This window comes from Pituophis catenifer, unplaced genomic scaffold, assembly GCF_029215685.1.
Source record: "Pituophis catenifer annectens isolate HBS135680 unplaced genomic scaffold, rPitCat1.0.hap2 SCAF_8, whole genome shotgun sequence".
In the NCBI taxonomy this organism is placed as follows: Eukaryota; Metazoa; Chordata; class Lepidosauria; order Squamata; family Colubridae; genus Pituophis; species Pituophis catenifer.
In genome coordinates this window covers 20,278,915-20,298,788 of record NW_027256888.1, presented here as the reverse complement: position 1 = coordinate 20,298,788, position 19,874 = coordinate 20,278,915, and the positions used below count along the sequence as shown (strand labels likewise).

At 37.7% G+C, this 19,874-nt stretch overlaps 1 protein-coding gene across 1 annotated transcript in view; it reads left to right on the top strand.

Moving 5' to 3' along the window:
- GUCY1B1 (guanylate cyclase 1 soluble subunit beta 1) overlaps positions 1-19,874 on the top strand; it is a 126,479-nt gene that overhangs the window by 74,723 nt on the left and 31,882 nt on the right. Inside the window, exons 2-4 of the mRNA XM_070948219.1 lie at positions 13,330-13,430; positions 14,610-14,728; positions 17,397-17,594. Coding sequence (XP_070804320.1) covers positions 14,636-14,728; positions 17,397-17,594 — 291 coding nt within the window. The 5' untranslated portion in view covers positions 13,330-13,430; positions 14,610-14,635. The remainder of the gene's footprint in view (positions 1-13,329; positions 13,431-14,609; positions 14,729-17,396; positions 17,595-19,874) is intronic.

The window sequence follows — 19,874 nt, the reverse complement described above, 5'->3', positions numbered from 1 at the left end:
CCTTCCAAGGTCAACAATCTAGCATTTCTTAACGTTATCCATTCTTTGATCCACATCAAATTACAAGCTAAGTAATATAGTTCCCAATCCGGCAGACTAAAACCTCCTCTTGCTCTAGCATCTTGTAACAGTTTAAGTTTTATCCTTGCCTTTTTGCCCTGCCATATATATTTTAACACAATTTTATTTAAATCTTCAAAATCTTATTTTCCCAACTTAGTTGGAATTGTTTGGAATAAATATAAAAGTCTAGGCAGTATATTGATTTTAATAGTTTATATCCTCCCTATCAATGATATTTGCAAATTCTCCCATTTTGCCAAGTCTGTCACTATCTGTTGTTTGAGTTTATTAGTTATTTTCCTTACGAGTGCCAAATATATCCCCAAATACTTAACTTTGTGACCTGCATCTTTGATGTTTCCACCAATTCTTCTTTTTGTTTTTTAAGCATGTTTTTCATTAAAATCTTCGTTTTATCCTTATTTATTTTCAAGCCTGTCACTTTTCCGAAGTCTCCTATTTTATCTATCAGTTTATTTATTGATTGGAGTGGATCTTCCAAAATAAACACTAGGTCATCCGTAAATGCTTGCAATTTATATTCTTGATTTTGAATTTTCAATACTTTTATTTCTTTTTCTTCTCTAATATTTCTGTTTAATACTTCTAATGTTAACACAAACAACAATGGTGACAATGGGCAACCTTGTCTCGTCCCTTTTTGTATTTCAATGAATTCTGTCAGTTCTCCATTTATCATTACTTTTGCTATTTGTTTATGGTATATAGCTTCTATGGCTTGAATAAATTTATCTCCAAACCTCATCTGTTTCAATTATAATATCATGAATTGCCAATTCACATTGTCAAAGGCTTTCTGTGCATCTAAAAACATTGAAGCCATTTGTCTTTCTGGATGTGCCTCATAATATTCCAAGATGTCCAAAATTATTCTCAAATTATCCCTAATCTGCCTTTTTGGCAAAAAACCATTTTGATCTGAATGTATAAAATTATTTAAATATCTTTTGAGTCTTTCTGCTAATATTGTAGCAAAGATTTTATAGTCTGAATTTAGCAGAGATATAGGCCTGTAGTTCTTAACTTGTTGTAGGTCCGTATCCTCTTTTGGAATGAGTGTAATATATGCTTCTAGCCATGAGTTAGGCATTTCCTTTTTTAACATTACTTCATTCATAACTTCTAATAATGGGAGGCTCAGTGGTTCCTGTAAGGTCTTAAAATATTCCGCCGGTAGTCCATCTGGGCCTGGCGCCTTCCCACTCTTTTGTTTTTTAATTGCTTCTGTCAGATAGAAGAGGGAAGTATTAAACAATATTTGCATAAGGCAAATTTACCCCAGATCCCAAAAGAAACTGAGATGATGTTAGAAGGAAATATAACAATGAGGAACTGACAGAACCAATCTGCTGTCTTTCTTATTTCCTTACCAAATACCGACAAGGCGGTGTTATAAACAGCATTCTTGAAATATTCCCATCATTCAGATGCATTTACTTCAGCTGGGCCTGGGAGAGTTTCCTTGAGTGCTTGTGCAAATTCCTCCACTTTACCCTGATTGCAGGTCTTGTTGATATCAATTCGTGGTCTTCCTTCCTTCTTCGAATGATGCAATCTCTTTGTTTGTAGTTTTATTCTGCTGCACACCAAGGAGTGGTCTGTATTGCAATCAACACCCTGATAGCTGCATGTGATTGTAATATTGGGGAGGTTGGAGCGCCTGGTAAGAATCAAGTCGAGCTGGTGCCAATGCTTCGATCTTGGATGTCTCCAAGAGACTCTGTGTTGAGGCTTTGTTTTAAAGTATGTATTGCTAACGCAAAGTCCATAGTAGCAGCAAAACTCCAGCAGTCACTGGCTATTTTCGTTCATCTTTCTGACGCCAAACTGATCTAAACAAGTGGGCTAAGAACTATAATCAGCTCCAGTTCTGGCATTAAAATCACCAAGGATAAACAATGGTTCTTTCTCAGGGATTTTCTTGATAATAGCAGCCAGATCGTTGTAGAATTTGTTTTTGGATTCTACTGAAGATGATAATGTTGGAGCATATGCGTTAATAAGAGTAACCAGCCCTGCTGATGAGTGGAGCTGCAAGGACAGAATTCTTTCACTTCCTGCAGCAGGTGGAGTAATGGATCCTAGTAGGGTGTTTCTGACCACGAAGCCAACCACATATTCCCTAGACTAGTTTGATGGTTTTCCCTGCCAGAAGAACGAAAGGTTTTTCTCCTTAATAGATCCGGAGTCTAACAGTCTTATCTCTTGAAGGGCAATGATGTCCATCTGCAGTCTGCTCAACTCCATGTCAATGGCAGCTGGCTTATGTACGTCATCTACCTCTTGTAAATCGTCAGAAAGGCGGAGGTCATTGTCCGAACATTCCAGGTGTCCAACTTTAGGGCTAAAGTTTTCTTTTTTCTTTTTTTTTTAAAAAAATTAATCTTTATTAAATATTTACAATAAAATTAATACACAATAATGATTGAAAAACAATATAGGAAGCGAAATATAGAAACACATAAACACAGGACTAAAACAAAACAACAAACATGACTAACCGAAAGTTAAGCTCACTCTCCAATTAATATTAACTAATATCATCCTAGCCAAACATTTCAATGCAATCAAGTTCTTTTTACTAACTACAAAACAATTGGCCTGTTTTTATCAAAATTATAAAGAGTTATAAAACCTAGTAAATATCTAGTTAATCTAATTAGACGATCTTATTACCCTTCTCCTAAGTTTAACCTTCTTTTGAGCCAGACAAAGCATCTGTCCCAACTTCTATCACATACTGAATCTTTCTTGTCTGGACAGGCTAACGTATATAAGATATACGTTAGCCTGTCCATCTCAGCACATCGGAGAATCTTGTTTATTATCAGATGGTCAGGGGGCATATCTGCATCTTTCCACAGTTGAGCAAATGCCATTCTCGCCACTGTTGAGACATGGACAAATATATACCAATCCTTCTTGTCAATGTAGTCCGGTCTCATTCCGAATAAGTAGAGGTCTGGGTGAAGGGGAAAGCTCGCACCTGTTATTTCCAGCAGCCACTGCTGTATTTTCCCCCAATAGCATCTAGCTGATGGACAAATCCACCACTGATGGAAGAAAGTACCCTTGGCCGACCCACATTTCCAACATCTATCAGAAGATCCTGGGAACATCTTAGCAATTCTGGCGGGGGGGAGATACCAACGGTAGATCATTTTATAAAAGTTTTCTTTGAACGAGGAAGAAAGGGTCAGTTTCATAGTTTTGTTCCATACATTTTGCCATGCATCAAGCTGAATTGTTGTTCCAATATTTCTCCCCCAGGCAATCATCGTGTCCTTTACAATCTCATCCGCCATAAAATTGGACAGAAGAAGATTGTAAACGTTGGAAATAAATTTCCTTCGGCCACCTAGGAGAAGCTTATCAAAAGTTTGTAAATGAAGGGAAATACCATGTTCCTGTTTATCCCTAGCGAATCTAGTTTGAATTTTCACATAGGACCACCAGCCTATGTCTAATCCTCTAGTTTGGAGATCGGCTCTAGGTCTAAGTCTCCCGACTTCATCCAATAAGTCACCATAAACCCAGTTCCTCTTTATATTGTGCACAGTTGGAAGGGTCACTGCCTCTAACGGAGACGCCCACTTAGGAATCTGTGTGTAAACTTGCTTCTTCACCATTTCCAAACCCTTAATAAAATTCCTCTAATATAATGATTAGTAAAATGTTTGGATTGCTTGTCTTTCTGAGACCACAAGAAGGAATGCCATCCCCTCTGCAAATCATATACTTCAATTGCCAAAATGCGCTTTCTTGAGAGGATCACCCAATCTTTTATCCAAATCAGGGATGAAGCTTGATAATAAAGCTCCCACATAGGGAGCCCCAAGCCACCCCTTGTTTTGTGCTCTTGCAGCATTTTTCTTTTTATATGGGGTTTTTTACTCTGCCAAATAAATTTACTTAGAATTTGGTCTAATTTCCTAAAAAAAAATTTATCCAATCTTGCAGGAGCCGTTTGGAATAAAAAGATCCATTTTGGTAAAACATGGGCTTTTATCGTGGCAATTCTACCCAAAAATGAGATCTGAATATGTCGCCATCTCTCCACTTCATTCACTGTGTCTATTAATAATTTGGAATAATTGAGCTCTTTGATAGAAGAACATCTATTTGTAAGCCAAATACCTAAATATTTAAGTTTTTTGACACAATTAATCCCCATAATACTTAGGATCTGTTCCTTTTGGGCACCTGACAATTTTTTTGTTAACATTTTGGTTTTATCCTTATTGATTTTTAATCCCACTACCTCCCCGTATTCATCTAATTTAGTAAGTAATTTCGGTCCCGTAATAAGGGGATCTTCTAATATGAAAACCAAATCGTCGGCGAATGCTTGGAGTTTGTATTCTTCCCCTTTAACTTTTAAGCCCTCAATTTCCGAATCCTGCCTGATCGTCTTAAGAAGCGGTTCAAGTGTTAAAATAAAAAGCAGCAGTGAAAGAGGGCATCCTTGTCTGGTACCTTTATAAATCTGTATCTCATCTGATAGTGATCCATTAAACAGCCTTGCTGACTGTTTAGAATAGATGGCTTGAACTGCCCTTGTAAATTGAGACCCAAAACCCATCACTTCCAATTGTTGTATTATAAAATTCCAGTTGACTCTGTCAAAAGCGTTTTGGGCATCCAGAAAAATCATTACCATTGATAGTATTCTAAGGCATTCAATACTACCCTTACATTATCTCTTAGGTGCCTATGAGGCAGGAAACCATTCTGGTCTTGGTGGATAAATCGGGACAGGAACATCCGGAGTCTCTCAACTAGTATTGTCGCAAAAATCTTGTAATCCACATTCAGGAGCGAGATTGGCCTATAGTTCTGGATCAGAGTTTTATCTGTATAGGGTTTCGGGATTAGGAAAATGTAGGCTTCCGTCCAGGACCGGGGTATCTTAGAGTGTAATAAAACCTCATTAAATAGATCTTTAATGTACAAACTAAGTGAGTCAAAGATTCCTTTATAAAATTCACTAGGAATCCCATCCGATCCCGGAGTCTTGCCATTGACTTGTTTCTTGATAGCTACTGCTATTTCCCCAACTGTAATTTCTGCATTTAAAATTTCTTTACAGTAATCCGGAATCATCTCCAATTGTAGATTCTGGAGATAACTCTTGAGTTTATCTTCCTGATGGATTTCTTGGCTATATAAGGAGGTATAAACATCTTGGGCCACCTTTGCTTTTTGCTCTGTAGTACCTACCAAATTTCCCATAGAGTCCTGTAAAAATTCAATCTTTCTAGATTCTGCCTCTTTTCTTAATCTATATGACATCCACCGGCCCGGCTTATTAGCATGCTCAAATTGGTTTTGTCGACATTTCCGAATTTTATTCGCCAAATCGTTTTGATCTAGGATAGATAACTCATGCCTAATCAAGTCAATTTTCTCCTTAATCAAATTATTATGCGGATCTAAACGCAGCTCTCCTTCAGCTTTCTCCAATTCAGCCATTAACTCAATCCGTTTGGCCTTCTCCTTTCTCCATTTGGTAGCTGTATATTTTATTACCAATCCCCTAACTACTGCTTTGACAGTATCCCAAATATTTTGAAGGGAAGAATCTTCTCTCTTGTTTTCGGTAAAAAAATGATCTAATTCTTTTTTAATCATATTTATAAATCCCTCATCTTTCATGATCTCGGCCCTCATAGACCATCTCGCTCTTCTAGTGGACCCCTTCCATTTTATTACCAGGGGATGGTGGTCTGCCCATATATTCATCCCTATTTCAACCGAATTTATGCCTTCTTTCAAATCTGATGTTGACCAGACCATATCTATCCTAGACCACAATCTATGCCTGGGGAGAAATATGTAAAGTGCTTTTGCATAGGATGGCAGTCTCGCCAGACGTCTCTTAACCCTATTTCTGTTCTTAGGTTATCCCATGTTTTGGGGAGTACCTTCCTATGCCCTTTTTTATATTTAGGAGAACCCCTTCCTGGATCATAATCAATTGAGGTATCAGCAATCGCGTTGAAGTCACCTACTATGCATACATGCTCGTAATTTAATTCATTAATTTTCTTATGCAAATCTTTAAAGAAACCCATTTGGTTAACATTAGGGGCATATATATTTACTAGCAATACTATTTTTTGGCCAATACTAATCTCTAACATCAGTATCCTACCCTCTGTATCTGCATATACTTGACATTTCACCAGGCCTCTCCAATTGTAAACAACAACTCCCCTTTTCTTCTGGTCGGCCAAGGATACATTCAACTTCCCCAGTTTGGGATAAATTAAAATCTTAGAATGGTCTTTCCTTATATGGGCCTCCTGTAAACATATAATATCATAATTATCTTTTTGAAGTTTAGCCCAGACCTTTTTCCTCTTAGTGGGAGCATTCAGGCCATTGATGTTAACAGAAAACAGGTGGAGCACCTCATCCATACCTCTACTTACCTGCGTTCTTGAGTTTCTGGGATCAGGTCTCAATTTGGAAATTTGTTCCTCTTTCTTCTCCAGATTGGGCTAAAGTTTTCTTATGTTTGTTGCATGGTGCAAAGTTATCGATCTGCTTGTCGGCTTTGACCTTAAACCCCACGCACCTTACTGGCTGGGGGCTGCCCAGCTTAAGGCGGGCGGTAGCTGCCCAATGAGGTACAATGACTTCTCCCACTGACGAAAGTGGCCCCTGGCATCATGCTCTACACCAATCAAGCAAAGACTTATAACCGGTAACTGCCACTTCCCGTGTTGTTTCAATGCTGTATGCAAAGCTGGAGTGTCCTCTCCAGAGCACGAGTCTTGGGTAGATTAATATGGAGGATAGACTGTTACTCAAGTACTCTCCACATCGATGAAATAGTCCAATGGAACGGTAAAGCCGATACGATTAGTTCCAGCTGCATCGCAGGAGTTACCAGAACATGATTGTACACAGTCACGAACTGCTTCCGGGACTCCGGCTCCAGATTTTGCCTCGAGGTTGACTCCTGAAGCCTTTTCCAGTAGTAGATATAGCCACAAGACACTGGAGGTTTGTAATCAGAGTTTCCCTTCTCCTAGAAGATGGTTCTGCCGGTTTATCTGCCATTGGGGCATAACCTTTACGAGGTGCTACCAGCCGGGCCAGCTTGACCAAGGTTTTTTTTTAGAGAGGTATTACTCCTCTAGCACTCCTCCTCACTCCAGGACTTCTGCTCCGGGTTTTGCCTCGAGATTGACTCCTGAAGACTTTCCCATAGATAGGTATAGCCACAAGACAGTGGAGGTTTGAGATCGGAGTTTTTCTTCTCCTACATAGGTTGCCTTCCAAGGCTAGCGGACACCATCTAACCGGTTTTTCCCACACACACAGCTAATAAGACTTCCCACTTACTCTCAATCAAACAGCCACTCTCCTCTCCCCCTAGAAACAAGCAGATTCATTCATGAGGTGAACTGGAGCACCTTCCTTCCTGCAGTCACATGATTCAACCACTCAAACAGATACCCCCCTTCCCCCTAAAAACAAGCAGATTTACCCATGAGGAGAGCTGGAGAACTTTCCTCCCTGCAGTCACATGATTCACTCACTCAAACAGACACTCCCCTTCCTCCCTAAAACAAGCAGATTTACCCATGAGGAGAGCTGGAGAACTTTCCTCCCTGCAGTCACATGATTCACTTTTATTTATATGTTTATTTATGATTCATATTTTATTTATTAGTTTATAATATATAATACAAAAATACAAAAGAATGAAAAATGGAAGGGAAAGGTGTGGGGAAAGGGAAAAAAGAAAGAAAAGATGTTGACTCCTGACTCCCTTCGATGCAATAAATAAGATAACATCAAACTTCAACTTTTTTCTTTTAAATAAGAATATAAACTAGCCATTTCTATAACAACGAAGCTATTAATCAGTAAAACCCAAAATCAAAGTTTCACTTTTTTCACCTGAAGCACCAAGTCCAGAAACTATTTCCAAGTAGAAAGAAAATCTTTGATCAAAGCAGTCAGTTTGACCATCTCTGCTAACTCCATCAACTTTTGCAACTATTCATCCATTGTAGGAATCAAAGTGCCCTTCCGTTTTTGTGCGTAAAGTAATCTTGCTACCGTCAGCATATATAACATCAAAATTTCAAGTTTTTCTAAGTTTTTTCCCATTAAACCCAATAAATGTTTCTTGTTTTATCTTTATTTTCACTTTGAGAATCTTCTGTATTAAGATGTGAATTCTATTTTAATATTTCTTTGCTTTATCACATAACCCCCATAAATGATAAAGGAAACCTTCTTTACATTTGCATTTCCAACATTCATTTGAAATACCTTTCTAGATTCTTTATCTGGTGTTAAATACCAATGATACATCATCTGATAAAAGTTTTCTTTTAAATTATAATTTAGTGTAAATTTTAGACCTTTCATCCACACATACTCCCTAGCATTACATTATATCCAAAGTTTCTTGCCTACTGAGTCATACAGTGCTTTACATATTCATTCTCCAAATTCAAATTCAATAAAATTTATAAACCTTAGCAATAATATGTTCATTATGACCACGCGGTAGGATTTCCAATTCATTTTTCACAAAGTCAAACCTATAACTCTTTTTATCTAATTTAAATTATTCTTTCAATTGTAAATATGTAAACCAACGGCAGATATGTCCTTCTGATGCTAAATTTTTGGGTTTGAGGATAAGATCACCAAATTAAAAGATTTTTTTTTTTTAATTTGATTTATATGCTGCCCTTCTCCGGAGACTCAGGGCGGCTTACAGTGCGTTAAGCAATAGCCTTCATACTTTTGTATATTTTATACAAAGTCAGTTTATTGCCCCCACATTATTGTTTGATCATAAGTCCACCAGTCCGGCTTTTCTGCCTTTCCTTTTCAATAAAGAAAGCTTCTAGGGTGGAACATCCATTGTTATTCTGTTATTTTCCAAAGCACCAGAAGTCAAGACAAGAAACAACGGATGGAAACCAACAAGGAGAGAAATAATCTAGACTAGGGAGAAATTCCCTAACAGTGACAATTAACCTGTAGAACAGCTTGCCTTCAAAAGTTGTGGGTGTTCCATCATTGGAAGCTTTTAAGAAGAGACTGACAGCCACTTGTCTGGAATGGTATAGGGCAGTGATGGCGAACCTTTTTGCCATCACGTGCCAGGAGAGGGGGGGGCGGGGGAGGGTCCTGCGCATGCGTACGCAACCTCTCCCACCGCCGCTCCTGGCACATGATGGCTTGGTAGGCCCATTTTTCTTTCTTACGTGGTTCCAGATCCTCTCTATGCATCTGGGAAGGGCAAAAACAGCCTTTCCCACTCCCTTGGAGGCCCTATGGAGGCTGAAAGGGCCCATTTCTCAATTCTTGGTGGGACAGGAAGTGACATTTTTTGCTGTCCCCAGCCTCCAGAACCTCTCTAGGAGTCTCTAGGAGCCTCCCTAGGAGTCTCTAGGAGCCTCTCTAGGAGTCTCTGGAGGCTGGGGACAGGAAAAAAGTCACTTCCTGTCCCACCGGGAGTTGGGAAATGGGCCCTTTCAGCCTCCATAGGGCCTCCAAGGGAGTGGGAAAGGCTGCTTTCACCCTTCCCAGATGCATAGAGGGGATCTGGAACCAGGTAAGAAAGAAAAACGGGCCTTCCCCACCACCCCCCAGGCCCTCCAGAGGCAGGAAACAGCCTGTTTCCCTACTTTTGGTGGGCCCAGAAGGCCCGAAAATCAGCTGGCCAGCGCGCGCATGCCCCCCAGAGCTGAGCTGGCGTGCCCACTAATATGGCTCTGCATGCCACCTGTGGCACACATGCCATAGGTTCGCCATTACCGGTATAGGGTCTTCTGCTTGTGCACGAGGTTGGACTAGAAGACCTCCAAGGTCCCTTCCAGCTCTGTTATTCTCTTTCTGATTCATAGGAAACAATATATGGAAACAGGTTTGGAAACCTGAAAGTATAACTAACATAACAACTCCGTAAATTATTATTTGACTTTACTGTATTTTTAAATAATCACAATAAAGAACAAAGTCTACTTTAAATCAAAAAGACTAATTTAGATCAACATCTAAGTGCATTTTGTTTATATTCCAGAATCTAGAGAATTAAACATCACTACTCAAAGAATAGGAATTTTTTTTCTAGGACTTAATGCTATTTCTTCTCTCATTTTAGTTCTAAATGAGATTTCACAGAAATTGAGAAAAAAATCACGTCCACATTCATTCACACAGAAATTGTGAATTGTTTAAATAGTTTTATTTTCATAATGCTATATATTAATATTATGTGTATATATGCATGTAGTATGTATATAGGAGCACCTCTCACAACTTTCTGCAATGAGAAAAACAGAAAATTTTCTATCAATATATTTAAAAATTTATAACGTTTGAAAATTAGTTGCAAAATTAACATGCCTTTATTTATTCTTTCAATTGTTTGCTTTGGATAATGTTTTTTAAAAATAATATAGACTAACATCTAATCATGAGCCAGTTTAGTGAAGTGGTTAAGGTAAGGTGACCAGACGTCCCGCTTTTGGCGGGACAGTCCCGCTTTTGAGCAATTTGTCCCGCGTCCCGCGGCGTTTCAAAAAAGTCCCGATTTTTCTTGAGCCCCAGCTGATGGCTAGAAGAAAAAAAAACTGTTTAAACTCTTGCCCGGGGCTTCAAAGGGCCGCCCTACAGGCAATCAGTGTAAAGCAGTTTTTTTTTCCCCTAGCTAAGCTTCAGAAACAAAACCGAAACCAGGGTCTTTGGTGCAGCGTGACAAAATGAGGCAGAGAGAGATTTATTTTTATTTTTATTTTTCCTCCCCAAAAAAGGTAGGTGAAAAACTGCAAACAATGGGAAATTTAGGAGGAGAGTTCAAGATTTTAAAACACAAAGGAAAAAAAGCTGTATTTAACTAGGGAATTGTAATAATTGAGATACTATTAATTGTATATTGTGTTGAAAGCAGAAATGGTTAAGTTGTGGTTCGGAGGAATATATGGGAGAAATTATTTGGTTTATTATTATTGGTAAATATAATTAATTGATTTGTAAGAAATTGGATTGCATGGAAATAATTGGAATATTCATGTTCATATTGATTAATATACAAAAAAGATAGTTTTATAACTAATTGATTTATATTAAAATGTTGAATTTGTATTAAACAACTGTATTACATAATTACATAATTAAACAATGTGAGGATGGATATAAAAATAGATGACAATGGGAAGGGGTATAATATAGAATAGAAGGGAAAAATTGAATTAGATTAAGATTAGAGATGAGGATGAAGGGTAATATTGGTTTTTTTAAAAAATAGATGAGGAATAAATATGGCAAAAAGGAAATATAGAAATTGTAAATTTAATTGAAATGACTAAACGCTGTTTAAATTTGTGAACCAGCCAAATATTCTGTTCAAAGAAAATACATTGTATGTTTGTATGTGTGTTTCTAATTATTGCTATTTATTCATATTTGTTCTCTTTTATTCTTTAAAGTTTAACAATTCATTCTTTATCTTAATATCTTTATATTTGCTTGGGGTTGGCTTTCTTCCCTTTCATCTTTTTTATTGTACAGCAATCTTTCTCCTCAAACCTACCACCTCTCTCTTTTCTTTCCTTCTTACTTTCTCTTCCCCCCACCCTCTTTTTCTCCTCCCTACTTCCTCTTTCTTTCTCCTTCTCCTCCTCTCTTCCTCCCTCTCTTACCCTCACTCCTACTCTAATTTCCATTCCTTCATCCCTCTCTATTGCTGTAATCCTTTAATGCATATGGACTACTCAGAGGGCTGAAAAAGTTATTTTTGACTGGTCCTCACACTTTTGACCAGTCCTCGAACTTATGACTGTCCTCACATTTTACATTTTTGCCCTATCTTGTCATCATGGTGAAGAGAAGCAGTTGTGAAATGAGTGACATGGTTGTTAAGAATGCTGCATGGGCATAAATGTGAGGATGGTCATAAGTGTGAGGACCAGTCAAAAGTGCGAGGACCTGTCAGAAATGACTTTTTTCAGCTCTCTGGTTAGTCCTTTTGTGCATATGGACTACTCAGAGGGCTGAAAAAGTTATTTTTGACTGGTCCTCGCACTTTTGACCAGTCCTCGAACTTACGACTGTCCTCACATTTTACATTTTTGCCCTATCTTGTCACCATGTTGAAGAGAAGCAGTTGTGAAATGAGTGACATGGTTGTTAAGAATGCTGCACGGGCATAAATGTGAGGATGGTCATAAGTGTGAGGACCAGTCAAAAGTGCGAGGACCTGTCAGAAATGACTTTTTTCAGCCCTCTGGTTAGTCCTTTTGTGCATATGGACTACTCAGAGGGCTGAAAAAGTTATTTTTGACTGGTCCTCACACTTTTGACCAGTCCTCGAACTTACGACTGTCCTCACATTTTACATTTTTGCCCTATCTTGTCACCTTGTTGAAGAGAAGCAGTTGTGAAATGAGTGACATGGTTGTTAAGAATGCTGCACGGGCATAAATGTGAGGATGGTCATAAGTGTGAGGACCAGTCAAAAGTGTGAGGACCTGTCAGAAATGACTTTTCAGCCCTCTGAGTAGTCCCTATACACATAGCCATGGCCACCCGGTCACATGACCAGGTAGCCACGCCCACCCAGTCACATGGCCTCCAAGCCACGCCCACACAATAAGCCATGCCCACAATGGTGTCCTTCTTACCAATGTTAAAATCTGTTCACCTTACCCTATAGACATAGCCATGGCCACCCGGTCACATGACCAGCTAGCCACGCCCACCCAGTCACATGACCAGCTAGCCACGCCCACAAAACAAGCCACGCCCACAATGTCCCTCTTTACCAATGTTAAAATCTGGTCACCTTAGGTTAAGGCATCAGTTTTGAAACCAGGAGACCTGCCTTAACACAAAGTCAGCTATATGTTCTTGAGCCAATAGGTATCTGCTCTAGAAAGCTGGTTGCAAGGACTTGTCCAGGCAATTGCTAGGAATTAACACTTACTCAAAGGCACACACACAAAAAGCCCAGTAAGTTGTTATGTTATGCTGTGATGCCTTCTCTTTTCTTATATTACATTTGAGATTCTTCTAGTATTGGAGTCAAAACATGACATTAATACTTTTTTTTTCTTTCTTTCTGTTAAGATTATAACCTTATAAGGCACATTACATCTTCACTCCTAACACATTTTCAGTATTCTCAGCAACTAAGAACTTTGATCTCTTTTATAAATATCTAAAATATATAATTTTTTTAAAAAAGTATGTTGTACTTTGTTCTAGGAGAGAGGCACAGCTGGATGAGGAAGGACAGTTTTTGGTCAGAATTATTTATGATGATTCCAAAACATATGATTTGGTTGCTGCAGCAAGTAAAGTCCTCAGTGAGTAAATTTGGCTTTCTTTCAGCATTGCTTCTAAAGGATATGATGCTATTCAGCTAGTTTTATGTTTTATGATATACATATGAGTATATAGTACAAAAAATGTTTTCTGTAGTTCAGTCTGGAGTATTATTTTTCAATGACTTGACAATGGTACTATGCAGTCATTCTGAGAATGTTTGTTTCAAATTAAGAGCAGGCCTCAGGACTGCTAAGGAACACTTTCTTTACAAGGTAGATAGTTGCTTCAGAGGATCAATTTACCTCTGAAGTGGCTAAGTTTATATTCATATTCCTACATACAATGATCTCATTAAATATTGGTGTCCCCTTCATTGGCTGATTTCTGCCACTTAAATGTGCATGTATATGCATATGTGAAATGCTCCCGGTTTGGACCAGATTGGGCAATCTGGTAGCGATCGTGGTGGGCAGTTCGGCGATCTGGTAGCAATGCCGGAGGAAAGCTCCACCCACCTGCCCCGGTGTTGTTACTTCCTAGTAATGCGTATTTTACCTTCTGTGCTTGCGCAGAAGGTTTTGTGCATGCGCAGAAGGTCTGCACGCGCATGTGATGCGTGGTGCGTGCACTTCCGAACCAGTAAGGAAGGTAAGTAGATTTCACCCCTGATATGTGTACACATAAACAAGCATGTCTAATACATTTAGCATCATATATATTTTGTCCCAAATTGTTTTAAAATAGACTCATGAATTGTAGTTTGTTGAAATTGTGTGAGATAGAATACAAAATACTTACCACATATGTGCTTCTCAAATGTGTTTTGCATATCACTGTTATTCTTTATTATGAGCTTCAATTTAGAAGAACAAATGGGCATGTGTATATCAGAATTTTTGGAAGAATTTGTTTTACACAATCCAATCCATTGAACTTTGAGACAATTCTTGAAGCTCCTCTAAATGTGCTGGTTATCTAATCTGAAATCTCTAAAATACTTTAAATTCTCATAAAGATTTTAAAACTGGTTTTGAAAATAAGTAATAGATATAATGTGTCTTTCTAGACTATAATTTGCTGGTATTGGTTAACATTACTCATTTTATTATTTTACTTAATCAGTGCTGTAATATTATTTCTTGCTTAGCAAAAAGCATTGACCTTGACACTTTCAAAACACAGAATTTTATTATTTTATTTGTTTATTAATTTTGCAGACCTTAACGCCGGAGAAATCCTTCAAATGTTTGGGAAGATGTTTTTTGTGTTTTGCCAAGAATCTGGTTATGACACCATTTTACGTGTGTTGGGATCAAATGTTAGAGAGTTTTTACAAGTAAGTTAGCTGAGACAAATGGTTCAGTTCCAGGACAATTGAATTTGAACAGTGTGTTTGCTATGGTACTATTCTCATTTACTTAAACACAACAATGTAATTTATCAAATTTCTAGATCCAGAATCGGAAATCCTTTCACTCTGGCTACTTTGTAGGCAGTAACTTTTTATTTGCTATGACACTAGCTTTATCAAAAATAATGTCTTGATAATTCACATTTAAGAAACAAAATAATACACATCAAACTTCAGTTTTTCATGTAATTAGGAAATTAGTGGAAATTATAAGAAAAGCATATTTAAATAGCATATTTCCAAAACAAAAACAATGAAAAAGTCACAACCTTGATTACTAAATTCCTTTTCCATTCCATTTTTGTTGTGCCCAGATAACACTAGTTGAACCTCTGGCATCTTGAGATGAATAACTTCTATTGCAATAAGAACATGCTCAGCTAATTTGAATTATTTTAATAATGTGAGGTATTTTTATAATATACTATATACATTTATTCGTATGGGGACAAATGGAATTGTTTACTCCTATTGATGACACTTCATAGCTGTCAACCTTGAAGCTGTCCTGACTGAGGCCATTTTGAGGCTTCAGGGCTGCCACAACTGGACTAAGGGATGGAGAGGGAGGAGTAGAGATAGCTGGGGTTTGCAGCCAAAACAGAATACTTTCTCTTGGGAAGGACATTCCAGCAGGTGCTTGGAAGGAGGGGACTGGGGTCACCTAGCAACTGGACTGTATCTGGATTGGATCATGTGATTGATTGTTTTGAGAAAGTGAAAAACTTCTACTTTTAATTAGGAACGTTTAGAGTTGGTTTTCCCCAGTCCGTGCCAATATGGCATATCCAATAAAGCTATTCTTTGAGGAATCTACCTGCCTCAGAGTTTCGTTTGCTGTGGGTATGTTACTTGGAACTCTGACAATAGCATCTAAAATAGATATTCTAATAATGTAAAAAAAATATCTATAAGCTTTGTAGACAATAAATGACAGGATGATTTATACATCAAATACATCTCAAAATCTTGAGAAAATGTGATTCTGTGCATTCATTTATCCATATACCATTCCAAAACGCAACCATTGTTTTAAATACAAGTTTAATTTTATGACTTTAAAAATATCTCCAGTACATAATTTGAGAAGAAAATATTGCTAAAGGCAATGTTAACGCAGCATGTAAATGAAGAATGGCTAGTCAATAAGTGCAATTTGAGGCATCCCAGGGGTATTTTTGTATTAATAGCATAAAAGAAAAATCAATCTGACATAGAGTGGTGGTTAATAAAAAATACTTTAGGGAGCAGTCTAGTGGTCTACTCATATTCTGTTACTGACACAAATATGCACTCTCTGAAGATATAATATTCAAAAACATGGCAACATATCAGGCAGCTTTGACCTTGAAAGCTAGCTTAAAGATGGCCAGGTATAAAAATTAATCTTTTATGTTTCCACTTACTTAAATTGAGTTTTCTGCATAATTATTAAACATTAAGCAAAATGTAATGAGGAAAACATGTGCATTGATATTTTTCACTGATACTTGAAATAAATGGAATCTGTATTCTTTCCACTTCTTGTACTGTATAAAAGCCAGAGTTATACTAAAAACAATTTACTTAACAAATACAGGTAATCCCAGTATTACGACTGTTCATTTAGTGCCTGTTCGAAGTTACTAGATAACCGCCCCCTAGTGTTTATGAGAAAGTCCCAAAATTATGAATGTTGTAGCACCATGGCAGTTGTTCACCTCGTGACTGGCTGTTGTTACTGAGACATGGTCCAATTTCTGGTGAGCTGGCCAGCCATTCAAACTATCAAACAAGCCAAAACCAGACCATGACTCAGAAGCACCCAGATAAACAATTCTAATCCTAATCTGTATCACACAGAGAGTACATAACTATAGCCACCAGCAACAGCCAGCCTATCAAACACTCCGAAATCAGATCATGATTCAGAATATCCGAACAAACAACATTCAGGCTAATTTGCATCTCATAAAAAGGTATTTAAAGACCTGTATTCTGACAGACAAGCACATCTCAAAGTGCACTGACGATGTCTCCTTGAATGGTGACGAAACATAACCAAATTGCCAAGCTCGGAGCTCAAACCAACAGCCTAACTAGCAACCCAAGCTACTAATATTCAAACACATTTCATTCCTAGCTATTTCCAAAGTTTTGGACATTTACATATGTTAAATATGGATCTAATATCTGATATTGCATTACATATAAAACATCTTCATTCCTCACAACATATGCTTTAGAGTTACATTAACAAAATATAGCTGCATAAAATTCAGGAGTAGGGATAAAGACTGTACAGTAATTTAGAACTGATGGAAATGGTGCTATTGTGGTTACTATGTAAATGTTTTTTTTTCACTATCTTAGTGCAAGTAAAAGTAAGGTAATGAAAATAGGGGAATACTTGCAAAGTAACAGATTTCCCATCCAAGTACTGTTTTCTTGATTACCTTTCTTGAAATATGTGCTTTCCAACACCTTTAGAAGTTTATTTTATACAGAATAGATATACTTTGAATCTCTGTTTACCTCAGCTTAAGCACAGCCTCTCAATGAGAATGTTAGAAAATTAGATTATAACATTTTCTTGTAATTATTTCTCTCCCAGAATCTTGATGCTTTACATGACCATCTTGCTACAATATACCCAGGTATGCGTGCTCCTTCCTTTAGATGCACAGATGCAGAAAAAGGGAAAGGCCTCATTCTGCATTACTATTCAGAGAGGGAAGGACTCCAAGATATTGTCATTGGAATCATCAAAACAGTTGCTCAACAAATTCATGGCACAGAAATAGATATGAAGGTAAATGTCAAGATAAAGTCTCTCCAATGGTTGGTATTTCATAAATAAAATTACTTTATAGCAATTTCTTTATCTCTTTTTCAAAAGTAAACTTATTTTCAAGGTACAGTACTATGTTCCCATTATAAAGCACACAGGATTATTGTGAGTAATGGATATCTCATCATTACTTCATTATTCTATTACAAATTTCAAGAGTTAATTTTTATTTATAGAAAATTACAAATAGCAGTATTAGGAACAGAATCCTGTGTAAATTTTGTTTGATTTTTGTATATTGCTAATTTTTGTAATGCTACTTGTATATTAATTGATCAAACAATTCTAGAATCCTAAATGTGCTTTTGATACAAGATCAGGATTTGCCCCAATATTTTATAATCTGACACAGGATAGGAGGAGAATTTTTAAGAATGGACAAAAAATAATACTACCCATATTACTACAGAGTTTCCAGTTCTAGTTTTCATAGAAGGGTTACTTGTGAATACCTCAGCTTCTTAATGTAAGTTTGACTTCTCCAGTTGGTGTCCTTCAGATACTTTGAAAGTTAGTAACTATAATTCCCAACTCATTGAATATACCAGTGATGGCTAACCTTTTTTGCCATTGCGTGCCAAAAGAGGGGGGAGTCCTGGGGGGTCACGCGCATGTGCCCACACCCATAATTATATGCCCCTTGCCCTGGGGCCCCTTGCTCTGGGGAGAGCAAAAAATGGGCCTTCCCCACCCCACCCCAGGCCCTCTGGAGGCAGAAAACAGCCTGTTTCTCTACTCCTGGTAGGCCCAGCACGCGCATGCACGCCGAAGCTGAGTTTTCATGCACCATAGGTTCGCCATCACGGGACTATACTGTTTGAGAAGTACTAAATTGGGAATGACTATCAATGTCTGTTTGGGTGAGAGCACATCAATTCTTTCTCTTTTTGTGCTCTTATTTTCTTTTAAAAAATATACATAAATAATAGACTCTGCATAGACTAGTTGTAGAGACTGCCTGATTTCTGGTTTTTTTAAATTGTATTCCTGTTCCATAAATTGAGAATGTCCTATACATTATTTTGTGTTATTATGGATGAGATCATATAGAACAGCCCAGGGATGAAATGTACTTACCTTTCCTACCACTTTGCTGATGTGCATGCGCCACACATCTACGCATGTGCAAAGCCTTCTGTGCATGCATAGATGGTCAAAACCGGGACGTGATGACATCCTGGTTTGGAGGGGGGGGAACCTCCTGCCACTGGCACTACTGGTTGTCCGAACTACCCACTGCCGGCGCTACTAGCTCCCATGAGCTGGATAGAGCCAGCAGCATTTCACCCCTGGAACAGCCTAATACATTATATACTTGATATCAGAAATCAGGTGATATGAGAGTTTAGCAGAAACATGAACATTGATTAGAGAGTTTAATCTGGACACGATATATTGCATCCTTGGGTGGATGATAACTGATTAGATAAACTGATCCAGTTGATTACTTACAAAAAGAATAGAAAACACCCTATCTCCACCGGTTTATTGATTTGCTTAATATTGGCTGGAAAAAGCATTAGTGAAATTAGAAGTGGAATAGGACAATACCTATTTTTTTAATTTTACTGAAAGGTCTTCATAGAAAAGTCAGTCATAGGTAAATGAAATAGCTTTACTAAACAAAGACAATATGCCCTCCCAAAGGAGGTGGTGCAAAACTGTGCATAATGTTGGCTGGAAAGGTGATACAATTTCTGGAAATATTTCTGGAAAGGTGATACAATTTTAATAATAATTGCATAAAATATAAAGTACAAATACAAAATACAAAGACTTGCAAATAGGTCTGCAGATGACTGTGGCAAAAGAAAGCAATTATACTATCAAAACATCTGGACACCACTTGAATATCATCAGCATTGACAAAATCCCCATCAATCAATTGAAAAAGGCAGAACAACTTATATCTTGTAGTGGTATCTTTAATACCATCAAATAACATCTGCCTGTCCCATATCCCTTAGAAGGACTGGATAACTGGATAAAATGCCAAATCCAGTCTAAACACCTAGCTGACTATGCGACTAACAATAATTTATTAAATTTATATGCTGGCCAACTCCCCGTGTTGCTAGGCAGCTTACAATCATTAAAATATTTAAAAATAAATGGCGGCTGGAGTTGCACTGTTTGTTTTGATTCAGGCACTGCTGCTGACTTGGTAGGAACTCTTTCTTGTGTTCAGGTAACCTCCTTTCCTTGGGGTTCCCTGCATACAGGCACATCCATTTTCCTGCC